The following is a 12480-nucleotide window of genomic DNA, read 5'->3' on the forward strand; positions in this document are numbered from 1 at the left end:
CCCCCCTCCCCTTTGCTGTCACCCTCTGATGTGTCAGTTGTAAACTGTTCGTCCTGTCTGTAAAAGAGAAACCTGTTCGTTAGTGAGTCAGTTTTAAATGCACCGGCTGCCATAATGGACGAGTATGGTGCTGGGTTTGAAACCCAGTTCACGTCTGTTATGCAGAACGTGCTGAGAGCAGCAGTTGGTGAGGCGAGGAAACTTTTCGAGCAGACTTTGCACCAACTGAGGGCAGAGTTAATGCACCTGAGGCAGGAGAACATCGATTTAAAGAGCGGGGTTTTCCCTCCTCACTACAAGACAAAAGAAGCAGGAGATGGATGTCCAAGAGCAGACCGTGCCAAACGCGATGTTGGTGTACAATGTGGTGAGTTTACAGCATAAACACTCTTACGAACTATGGCACGCTTTAAACACTTCCTGTAACAATATAAACGACTCATAAGGCACATAAATAGCCAGTACATTACAGGGCATTTCCTGACTCTGTACAGCTGTCATTTTTTAGACAAAATGCGCACCACAGGAGTCACAACTAATGACTTAATTTCCACCAAGTTACATTTTGACAAGTTACAAGTTAAGTCACTGAAATCACTTTCTTACTTCCATGTTGCTCCTCAAGACTTCACAGAACAATGCAGACTTTATTCACATACAACAATCCACCACAAGAGACACTACATTTTCATACAGCATCCACAGAAGACATACAGTGTAATACAAAGTGGAAAACAAAACAAAACAAAAGCATGTGCAATGGACAAAGCGGCATGTGCCTAATGCAATATTTTCACATAGACATTTTGAGCATTTAGAAGACTCCTTTATTTAGAGGAACTTCATAGAGTGCTTTATCTCGATCGCAACACATCCCCAGGCTAGTCCTGTTCTATAGGTCCTGCTCTCAGAATACATTTACATTTATTTATTTAGCAGACACTTGTATCCAAAGCGACTTACAAATGAGAAAAATACAAGCAAGGCGATATATCAAGCAGAGAACAGTACAAGTAGGGCTACCGTACAAGATCCATTGATTGAGTTCCAGAAGAAGCAAAGTGCACAGAGTAGAGGTGAATGCAAAATTTTTTACATTTTTTTATTTTTTAATGAGTTGGTTAGGTGTTCACGGACAAGGTGGGTCTTTAGCTGTTTTTTGAAGATGGTGAGAGATTCTGCGGTCCGGATCAAGGTTGGAAGTTCATTCCACCACTGAGGAACAGTTCGTGTGAAGGTTCTGGAAAGGGACATTGCGCCACGCTGAGTGGGAACTACTAAACGTCGGTCGCTCATTGATCGCAGATTGTGTGAGGGAACGTATGCCGTCAGGAGAGAGTTGAGGTAGGAGGGTGCTGTTCCAGACAAGGTCTTGTAGGTGAGCATCAATAAATCAGAATAAAACCCTGCTAGTGAGATGCTTTTTAAATCAGTGCTCGATTACGTGTTTAGTGAAGGGAAAGGAAGGTCTTAAATCTTTGTTTGAAAAGCCAGGGGAAATTCATACCACCACCTGGGTCTTGATCCATGAATTTTTGTACATTCAGGGATGTCCAAGGATTTTCTATCCAATTCCCACCCACTAGCAAACTCTCCCCTATTGCATGACAACCTTGAACCAGAGAAATTAGGGGCAAACATGTTCAGAGGAAAGCACAGTCTTCCTTCATCTGCATACATCAGCTCACAAATGCTCAATTTTGGCTAGTGTCGCCAACAAGGAAGATGAATTATATCATCCCTCCCACCCCAAAGAGCATGGCCAATTTTTGCTTTCTTGATTCACGATCTCTTAAAGATTTTACGCAGAACACCACAACAGAGGGTTTGCTTTTCAGGGAGGATCAAAAGCATTAAAAAAAAAGCAACTTGTAACTATTCACAAACCCTCGAAGAACAGGTTTTTATTATTAAGTGTAATTACGTAAAAACTCATCACATCTTCATGTAAAAACCCATCACGCCCTCCATCCAGCACCACCTTTATTCAGCTGAAAGCGTTATCCAAGTGTTCATTTCTTTCCCAGAAAAGCCCACCATGGTTGAAAGGTGCTGCAGCCCAGCACCAATTGGTGACCGTCTAAACCTCAGACACATCTCGAGTGAACGTCTTGAAGATCTCTGTTCCAGCAGTTCAGAAGATGGAAACAGGCAGCTTGCTTTGCTTCTCATTAAAAAAGAGGTCAGAAATAAGATAAACAATACCAATAATTTGTGATTTTATTTGATAAATGTACATTTACACTGCATTCTTTTCCATGTCAAGATCTATTTATGGTTGTAATGTCTGATTTGTAACTGTGTCATTAAATGCACTCAGTGGTCAGTGACATTATCAGTTTCACCTACTAGAAAAAGTTCCCCGCTCATTTTTTCCACCTCTATGTCTACCCACTTTTATTTAGCTGATTAGTTGAATCAAGTGTGAAAGTGAAAATACTACAGGAAAGGGACCAAGGTTGAGAACCTGTGACCTACAGAACAGGTGCACTTTTCAGTATGCAGCTACGGATTGCTATACAGTGACTGTCAAGTACTGTACTCCCTTACTCAAAGAAAAGGGACCACCATAAGTCCCACCACTGTCCAGAGATTATTTAGGTAAAGCGCATTCTCAGTACACTGTCAAACACGATAGCCCCATTAAGTTATGTGAACTTATTTCTTCTTTTTAACTCCAATTGTCATGAGAAGTTTTGGATATTGAACTCGAGTTTAAAAGTTTTTTCAAATGAAACTTAAAGTCATTGTCTTGACAATTTGTGACTACTTTTGAGTTGAAACAAAGATCTTCAAGTTGAGTTTACTCACATTTTTAAGGTGCTAAACTTTTGCTTCCATATTTAACCAACTTCAAATGTCTTACAGTGTACAGCAGTGAATTTGACATGGTAGAGCATGTGGTTTTTGTAGGAGTGTTCTTACTGGCCCCTTTTATTAGATTTACTGATCTTGTGGTTACCATATATTTGTGTAGAGGTAGATGTGACAGCACAACATTTTCCAGTGCACAATATGTGTGAAAAGTACCCTAGCTCTTTCCAATCACATGAAAAGTCATGTAATGAGGGTTTAGATAGAAGCAATTGCAAGTATGGCAGTTTAATCAGCAAACAAATCCAAAGGTTTAGGCAGAAAATGAAACACAAAACAGGCAAGGGTCACACGATCAGGCAAACAGCTCAAAACCAGCAAGGCAGAGAATCAAGGTCAATGGAGTAAACAAAGCCAAAACCAGAATCTCAACACTACGTAATGCTAAGGACAGAGACAACAGCAACTGAGAGTAATACTTCACAAAGACATTGCGAATGAGCAGTCTCTTATATATTGTGGTGTGATTGTCAGTGTGATTGGGAACAGGTGTGTATGATTAGTCCTCAGGAGAAGGTGAAACGTCTGCGTGTTCCACTGGGAGTTGTAGTCGTCGGCCATGTTTGTTGTTTGTGGTGTGTTCTGGGAAATGGAGTTGCTAGTTTGCCGTGACATGACATGAACAATGATTACCTTTTTTTGCTTGGTGGACCTTTTTCTACATTTTTAGAGACATTTTTCTCCATTTCCCCCCTCTTTTAAAAATAGTATAATTGTCTGAAAATACAGCAGACCTATAGTCAGTAATTATATAACTACAATGTGCATTTGTCTTGTATGTTTACCTGATGAAATGACAACATGTGTGGATACAGGGTTTGATGTACCTAAAAACTGGCACTGTTATTACTTTAGAGGTTTACTTTTGTGATTTGATTTTATTTCTTAGCCCCAGGAGACTGACTGTGATGAATATGCACCAGGATACTTTTTATTGAAGCAAGAGGGTGCTGAGCCAATATTGGTTCGTAAAGAGCCCTTTAAAAACACCATGGAAAAAGGTGGGGTAGTTACTATTAAACTACACAGTGTTTCACAAAAACCTTTTCTGTGCCATTACCACTGCTGCTTCTGTCTTTCCTATTTCTTCCACCTGACCCTGCTTTGCATTTATCTTTCTACATGTCCACAGTTTTGATCCCGTCATCAATCCAAACAATGAGCAGAAGCTATGGAACCCAAAAAGAAATACCATCCACTAATGCGTCATCACCCGAGAACACTGTTTCCTGTAATTATAGAATGGTCTCATCAAGTAACAGTGTCACCCAGACTGAAAGTATGTCTAGAGTTAGTGAATGTTCATCTTTGCAGAATGATACAGAAACACAAAAAATATCTGCAGCAGCTAAAAAGTCAGTTTTGTCAGGAGTACACGCTAATTCAACCCAGACACTTCCTCCAGTTAGTGTATCTGCCCCGACAGTCCTGTCTAGCAGATTAGGTCAGATGTCAACATCTAGAGCCCAGCAAGAAGCGCCATCTGTTCAAATGGACGAGTCCCTTCAGGCAACCATCCAACTTAGTGTACCTCCATCCCAGCAAGTTGTTCAAAATATCCAGCATTCAGCTCCAATGGCACAGTTTGGCCCTAAAATGGTTACGCCCCCTCTCCCTCAAAACCAGAACCCAATTACGGAATCTTGCTCCTCTGGTCAGTTATTACAAACCCTGGTTACAATCACAGACAAAAGATTCTCAGTCAGCAAATCAGTGACATCATTAACTGAGTCTTCCACTCAGGCCTCAAAGCCTTCAGTCTGTCACCCTCAAACTGTGTTAACTCCTGCCCATAACATGTCACAGCTAGGCCATTTTCCTCGGGTGTCCTCGGGTCCTCGGATCCAGACTCCTTTTCCTCCAGACCAGCATACTGTTGCACAAGGACAGATTCCGACTTCAGTATGTCAGCTGCCACCTCCACCAAACCAGGTCGCAGTTCCGCCCACCCAAGGCCCTGTTCATCCACCCATCCACCTTTCAATTCCAGCAACCCATGCACCATCTCAAGTACTTGTTCAATCAAATGACATGCTGCCACCAAACTCGCAAAGTTTAAATCTGCAAGGCCACCTTCCTTCTGTGAGTCATCATGATCTGACCCCATCAACCCAGCCATTTTATCCTTTGACTCATGCATCATTTGCTCCATCCTTCATCCCACTTCAGTCAATGAAGCCTTCTGTTCCTCCAAGTTCCATTTCCCAGAACAATATTCCATCTCCACTAGAGCATGCCTCATCCCACTATGACATTCTGTCTGATCCACTTTGTTCATCTTCAGACCAGTTTTTCCCATCACCTGATAACACATCAGATTTGCTTCAGCCCTTGCCTCCCATGCCTTTCCACTCACCTGTTGTATTAAACCAGCAGGAAACCACATCTATGATCCATTCCCAATCATCTGGGCAACCTTTGCAGCTTGCACCTCTTCTTACCTTGAAGGAACAGCAAGCGGCAGCCTCCAATCATGGAAGTGTATCCAAGAGAGGACCTAACATGCCTGTGGAGATCCCTATGTCTACAGTTAATAACTTTGAGGAACATATGCAGAGATATCCCCCTCTTGCTAGTCATGAATCAACAAACTGTGAAAATGAATCCATCTCGGTGGAAATGCAGAACGAAGACCTCGCAGAGAATAATGAAGGTAGCAGGTCTGCAGTTATTCCTGGACCAATACAGCATTATACAGTTCTTTCCAAGCCTGGGCCAAACTTTATAGTACCAGATTCTACAAAAGAACAACAGACCTTCAGAATGAACATGGTCAAGGATTTACAGATGGACAATGACATTAATAAGCAGAAAGAGGGATGTGACACAACCTGCCAAGTATGGGACCCATCTGATATGTCTAGTGTATTAGCCCAGTCAGCATTAAGTGCTCCTGCACAAGCCATTTTACAGAAACCTGCACGGAAATTGCTGGAAAAGAAGACTGAGTGCTCTGAATGTGGCAGGATTCTTAGCAATGCATCTTCACTGGAGAATCACATGAGGCTTCATAGAGGTGAGAGGCCATATACCTGCTCCCAATGTGGTAAGGCCTTCCCTAGTGTACGAGGCCTCAACCGCCATGTAAAAGTCCATGCAGAGGAGAAAGGTTACAAGTGTGAGGAGTGCGGCAGGAGTTTTGTTTACCAGTTTACCCTGACCAAACACAAACTCATACACTCTGGAGACAGGCCTTTCCCCTGTAAGGTTTGTGGCAAAAAGTTCTTGGCCAAGGCCGACCGGGCTACTCACATGCGCATGCATACAGGGGAGAAACCGTTTTTTTGTAATCAATGTGGAAAGACGTTCAAGCATAGAGTTGCGTTGAACATGCACATGCAGGGACACAGGGGTGAGAAACGCTATGTTTGCCCGCATTGTGAGAAAGGCTTTGTGGATTTGGGTAATTTTAAGAGACATAAGCGTATCCACACTGGGGAGAAGCCATTTGAATGCAAAGAGTGTGGTAAGCGTTTTACTCAGTCAGCGCACCTCAAGAAACACATCAATACGCAACATGCAGTAGTGAAACCAAAATAGAAAGTTCATGATATGTTTATAATAGTTTCTTCTCATGACTTTTATGAATTATCACCAAATAGTTTTGTGAAAACAAAACTTACCTTGTTTTATTAGTTTAAAAAAATAGTTGTTATAGTCGTTTTTAGCATCAACTGCTGTATAATAATCTTTTTTGGTGTGCTTAAATTTTTATTGTAGTTTTACTTGTTTATTTTTTTATATATATATTTTTTTTTATTATTTTAGTAAGTCTGTGTAACTCTGTGATGATCTTTGTGTAACTGTATCAGGTATCACTGTCATTTTTAATTCCAGGCAAGTAAAAGTTGTTTCTTAGCTATTTATTATTCCTTTTTTTTATAATTCTGATGGGTTAAACCCTTAAGGAACTCAGGTTAAACAATTTACTGTGAATAATGCTGATACACTGATCGTGAACTTGATTTGAACAAAATATGACTAAATAAAATGTGAAATATTTGATGTGTTAAGGTGTTTTATTTTTAAAAGAGGTTTCCCATAAGGTTTAAGCTTTTAATTATGCTTAAAAAAATACTGTGACCTAATAAGTCCTCTTCTGTGCTTTCAGCATACAGCATTTCATTTCAGAATTAACTCAGATACACATTAAGACTATTGAAGTTTTATCTAAATTGCTACAGAGAATGTTCTCAAATATCCACACATAGGAATAGAAATACAGTTAATGAGATCTCTTATATAAATATATTTGTAAACAGAATAGCTTCTTTATGTGTGTTTGCTGCTGACACATCCATGTTTACATTAGTCCATTTGGCAGATGCTATTATTCAAAGTGGCTTGTAAATGAGGTGGTATGCAACATCGAACTGTCTGAGAACCCAATATCCACCTACTGGCCAGAAGCAAGTAGGAGGTGATTATGGGAAAATTAGAGGAAGTAGTAACTGTGTACTGGTATCCAGGAGAGCCACAAGTAATGTTCGCAACATTGTACCAATTAATAATTCGAACAAAATGTGCCATTTACATCAAAATGGAAAACAATTTCTTATTGTGTATTTCTATATAGTTTGTGGACAGCTGACCATCACACATGTATGTGGTTCTTCCCCAAACTGTTACCACAATGCTGGAAGCACACAATTGTATATGATGTCTTTGTATGCTGTAGCATTACAATTTCTCTTCATTGAAACTAAGGAGTCCAAAGCTGTTCCAGCATGACGATGCCCCTGTGCACAAAGCAAGATCCTTGAAAACATGGCTTGCCAAGGTTGATGTGGAAGAATGCTAGTGGCATGCTCAAAGCCCTGACTTCAACGTCACTGAACACTTTTGTGATGAACTGGAATGCTGACTGCACCCCAGGCCTCCACACCCAAAATCAGTGCCTGACCTCACTAATGCTCTTGCACTGTCAGAAAAAAGGAAATGTGCAGGTGCAATTTTGTTCCTAGGGGAACAAGACATATAAATGTACCTTTAATGGTCCTCGATAGGTCCTTGGGGTATAATTATGTACCCATAACGAGTTATAAAGGTACAACATTTTAGGTTCCAATGTGAAACGTCCATCTTTGTACCTTTGTAAATTTTTTTTACATTTAGGCCCATAGAACTAGATTAACTTATGTCTGTGTTTTACACTTAATAATTTAATGCGTGTATGTCAGCTCATGATAACATCAAGACACTATATTAAATTGCTTTTAATGTTGAAAATATATCTTCTCAAAGTGTGTAAGCAATGTAAACTCTAACCACTTTATGTCTCCTGTCTGCAAAATAAGACAGACATTATTTAGAAATATTAATGTATAAAATTAATGATATTTGAATAACGTTTTTGTTGTAATGTAATATTTTGCTCGGCTGTTGTTGTCACCACAAGTAAATTTACACCGTGTTGAGCACGGGAAACACGAAACCCGGAAGTGTGGAAAAAGGTGAATTGCTGATGCAAACGTTATGGTTGTTGTCACTTTAATAAGTGTTCTGACAGAACACTATTATGGAGCACACATTTCTGAGGTAAATGCATGAGACTGTTATATATTCTTATTCCATGTTCTGTTGTTTTGTGCTAACTCGTGTGTTCCCCTGCTTTAAGCCTGTGTAAAGTACTTGTGTCAGACTGGCTGGCTGGCGTCCGTTATACTGACCGCTTTGGGAAGAGCCTTCAGGATGGAGTTGGGGAAGATGTCTACAGCTCACTTAATAAAGTAGCTAATGCAATTTGGTATAGAAGTCACAGAAGAGGAGAGGAAAAAAATTGAGGGTGAGTATGTTGTTACATGTTGAAAAGTTTTAAGAAAATCCAGGCTTTTATAGCACCCTTTAGCTGTGACTATATTCAGACCACTTCTCATACCTTATTTACATCAAATCATGTAGAAAAATCTACATCAAATCAATATTTGGTGTGACCACCCTTTGCCTTCAAAACAGCATCAGTTCTTCTAGGCACACTTGCACACAGTTTTGAAGGAACTCGGCAGGTAGGTTGGCCCAAACATCTTGGATAACAAAACACAGTCCTTCTGTGGATTTACACAGCCTCAGTTGCTTTTCTCTCTTCATGTAATCCCAGACAGACATGATGATGATGAGATCAGGGCTCTGTGGGGGGCCTTACCATAACTTCCAGGACTCCTTGTTCTTCTTTATGCTGAAGATAATGAAGTTCTTAATGACTTTCGTTGTATGTTCGATGATATTGCGTGATGGATAAGTATCTGCCTGTACTTCTCAGCATTGACGAGACCATTAATTCTGACCAAATCCCCACTCCTTTTGCAGAAATGCAGCCCCAAACTCGCAAGGAACCTCCACCATGCATCACTGTTGCCTGTACCACTCTCCAGCCCTTTAACAAACTGCCTTCTACTACAGCCAAATATGTCAAATTTTGACTCATCAGTCCAGAGCACCTGCTACCATTTTTCTGCACCCAAGTTCCTGTGTTTTCATGCATAGTTGAGTCGTTTGGCCCTGTTTCCACGTCGGAGATATGGCTTTTTGGCCACACGTCTTCCATGAAAGCCACTTCTGACCAGACTTCTTCAGACAGTAGATGGGTGTACTACGGTCCCACTGGTTTCTGCCAGGTCTGAGCTGATGGCACTGCTGGATATCCACGAGGCATCAGTATAATGACAGCTGGCCCTTCTCAGCTGCTCCCACAACGGATGTAACTGGGAAAAACTATCGGTAGGGATTATTGCCAATAACCGATAGATCCAGCAAACAGTTATCGACAAAACTGATCAATCAGTCAACCTCTAATACCTGTAACATTGCAATGCCTAATTATTACTTTCTCTTTTTTTTTACTATAGTATCAGCCCATCAACAGGAATATCATGTAAAGTATTTGAAAGATCCTCAAAATCAAATTGGTCATGTGACAATTTTTATTCGTCCACTTCAATGAAACTTAGACGTTGAATCAATAAGTTCCATACTGTCAAACAGGGTATGTTTTAACTTTCATAGAAAACATGTATGACATATTATTATTTGATATTTTCTCCCAGACAAGCCTTCCTAACAGAGACGAGTTGATTGGACCACCTCAGAAATGTGTTGTGTGTGGAGATGAATTCCCGTTTGCAGATCTCAAGTATCACAGTGATGAATGCAATGAGGTATTTGATTTGTATAATGAGGAGTCTTTTATGGAAATGCTTATCCCTGGTTTGGAATAATCAGGTTAAAACTTTGACCTTTGTTTAACCTTACTTGTTTAACCTTGTTCAAGTAATCTTGTAAGGTTTATCAGATTGTAGTGTGAGCTAATGAATCACACATTTGTGTGTGTTGGCACATACGGTGTATATACACTATACGGCCAAAAGTAAGCATTTGAACATCTCACAGGTGTGTGCATGTTTTTAATGTAACCCTAGAATGAGACATGGAGTACAACCTCCTGGATATGGAGTCATCAGGTCCTTCTTGCAGGGAAATCCTGAAAGGCTACAGACACATTGTCAAATAATGTGATAAGTCTGTTGCTATTAACAAGAAGCCACCAGACCGTTTGCATGATCTTGGACCAGGGCGCAATTCAAATCAAATCAAATCACTTTATTGTCACTTCACCATAACCACAAGTGTACAGGTGTTGAAAATCTTGGGTGTATTCTCTGCAGCTCTGCCGTGTAAATTACAAGTATACCAACTACAATATACACAATAAACATGTGTACAGTACAGTGCATCCGGAAAGTATTCACAGCGCTTCACTTTTCCCACATTTTGTTATGTTACAGCTTTATTCCAAAATGGATTAAATTCATTATTTTCCTCAAAATTCTACAAAAAATACCCCATAATCACAACATGAAAGAAGTTTGTTTGAAATCTTGGCAAATTTATTAAAGATAAAAAACAAAAAAAGCACATATACATAAGTATTCACAGCCTTTGCCATGACACTCAAAATTGAGCTCAGGTGCATCCTGTTTCCACTGATCATCCTTGAGATGTTTCTACAACTTGATTGGAGTCCACCTGTGGTAAATTCAGTTGATTGGACATGATTTAGAAAGGCACACACCTGTCTATATAAGGTCCCACAGTTAACAATGCATGTCAGAGCACAAACCAAGCCATGAAGTCCAAGGAATTGTCTGTAGACCTCCGAGACAGGATTGTATCGAGGCACAGATCTGGGGAAGGGTACAGAAACATTTCTGCAGCATTGAAGGTCCCAATGAGCACAGTGGCCTCCATCAGCCGTAAATGGAAGAAGTCTGGAACCAGCAGGACTCTTCCTAGAGCTGACCACCCAGCCAAACTGAGTGATCGGGGGAGAAGGTCCTTAGTCGGGGAGGTGACCAAAAACCTGATGGTCACTCTGACAGAGCTCCAGCATGTCTCTGTGGAGAGAGGAGAACCTTCCAGAAGAGCAACCATCTCTGCAGAACTCCATCAATCAGGCCTGAATGGTAGAGGGGCCAGATGGAAGCCACTCCTCAGTAAAAGGCACATGACAGCCCACCTGGAGTTTGCCAAAAGGCACCTGAAGGACTCTCAGACCAAAGATTGAACAAAGATTGAACTCTTTGGCCTGAATGGCAAGCGTCATGTCTGGAGGAAACCAGGCACCAGTCATCACCTGGCCAATACCATCCCTACAGTGAAGCATGGTGGTGGCAGCATCATACTGTGGGGATGTTTTTCAGCAGCAGGAACTGGGAGACTAGTCAGGATCGAGGAAAAGATGAATGCAACAATGTACAGAGACATCCTTGATGAAAACCTGCTCCAGAGCGCTCTGGACCTCAGACTGGGGCGAAGGTTCATCTTCCAACAGGACAACGACCCTAAGCACACAGCCAAGATAACAAAGGAGTGGCTACAGGACAACTCTGTGAATGTCCTCGAGTGGCCCAGCCAGAACCCAGACTTGAACCCGATTGAACATCTCTGGAGAGATCTGAAAATGGCTGTGCACCGACGCTCCCCATCCAACCTGATAGAGCTTGAGAGGTCCTGCAAAGAAGAATGGGAGAAACTGCCCAAAAATAGGTGTGCCAAGCTTGTAGCATCATACTCAAAAATACTTGAGGCTGTAATTGGTGCCAAAGGTGCTTCAACAAAGTATTGAGCAAAGGCTGTGAATACTTATGTACATGTGCTGTTTTGTTTTTTATTTTTAATAAATTTGCAAAGATTTCAAACAAACTTCTTTCACGTTGTGATTATGGGGTATTCTTTGTAGAATTTTGAGGAAAATAATGAATTTAATCCATTTCAATGTACTCAATGTACTGTACTCAATGTACTGTCCTGTATAATCCTTTTTCAAGTCTATAATTATCCAACACCCGGACCTCAACTATGCCTCATACCAGATTAGAGATGTAACGGTATGAAAATTTCATTTTACGATTATCATGGCCCAAACTATCACAGTTATCAGTATTTTCATGGTATTGTTAAAATGTGCTGAAAATGTACAAACAGTACTGACACACACACTGAAATCATTTAAACAGGTTTGATATTAACAATATAAACAAATAAAATTAACAGCATAACACTTGCTCGAGTGTCTATGTCACAAGTGTAGATGAGCATCACTGGGTTTAC

At 40.6% G+C, this 12480-nt stretch overlaps 1 protein-coding gene across 1 annotated transcript; it reads left to right on the forward strand.

Moving 5' to 3' along the window:
- On the forward strand, positions 1 to 7494 carry LOC128605955 (zinc finger protein ZFAT). The gene is made up of 4 exons (XM_053621866.1): positions 1 to 367; positions 2028 to 2182; positions 3764 to 3875; positions 4007 to 7494. The coding sequence occupies exons 1-4, from the start codon at positions 115 to 117 to the stop codon at positions 6412 to 6414; spliced, it is 2928 nt and encodes a 975-aa protein (XP_053477841.1). The 5' UTR covers positions 1 to 114; the 3' UTR covers positions 6415 to 7494.
- Positions 7495 to 12480: the final 4986 nt, after the last annotated feature.

This window comes from Ictalurus furcatus, chromosome 3 (genome assembly GCF_023375685.1).
Source record: "Ictalurus furcatus strain D&B chromosome 3, Billie_1.0, whole genome shotgun sequence".
NCBI classification, from domain to species: domain Eukaryota; kingdom Metazoa; phylum Chordata; class Actinopteri; order Siluriformes; family Ictaluridae; genus Ictalurus; species Ictalurus furcatus.

What these genes read in the sequence shown, in the direction of transcription:
- LOC128605955 (XM_053621866.1), top strand. Translation starts at nt 115, where the DNA reads ATGGACGAGTATGGTGCTGGGTTTGAAACCCAGTTCACGTCTGTTATG. An exon ending in CGATGTTGGTGTACAATGTG is followed by an intron (nt 368 to 2,027) that starts GTGAGTTTACAG and finishes TTTCTTTCCCAG; the next exon opens with AAAAGCCCACCATGGTTGAA. An exon ending in TGCTTCTCATTAAAAAAGAG is followed by an intron (nt 2,183 to 3,763) that starts GTCAGAAATAAG and finishes TTTATTTCTTAG; the next exon opens with CCCCAGGAGACTGACTGTGA.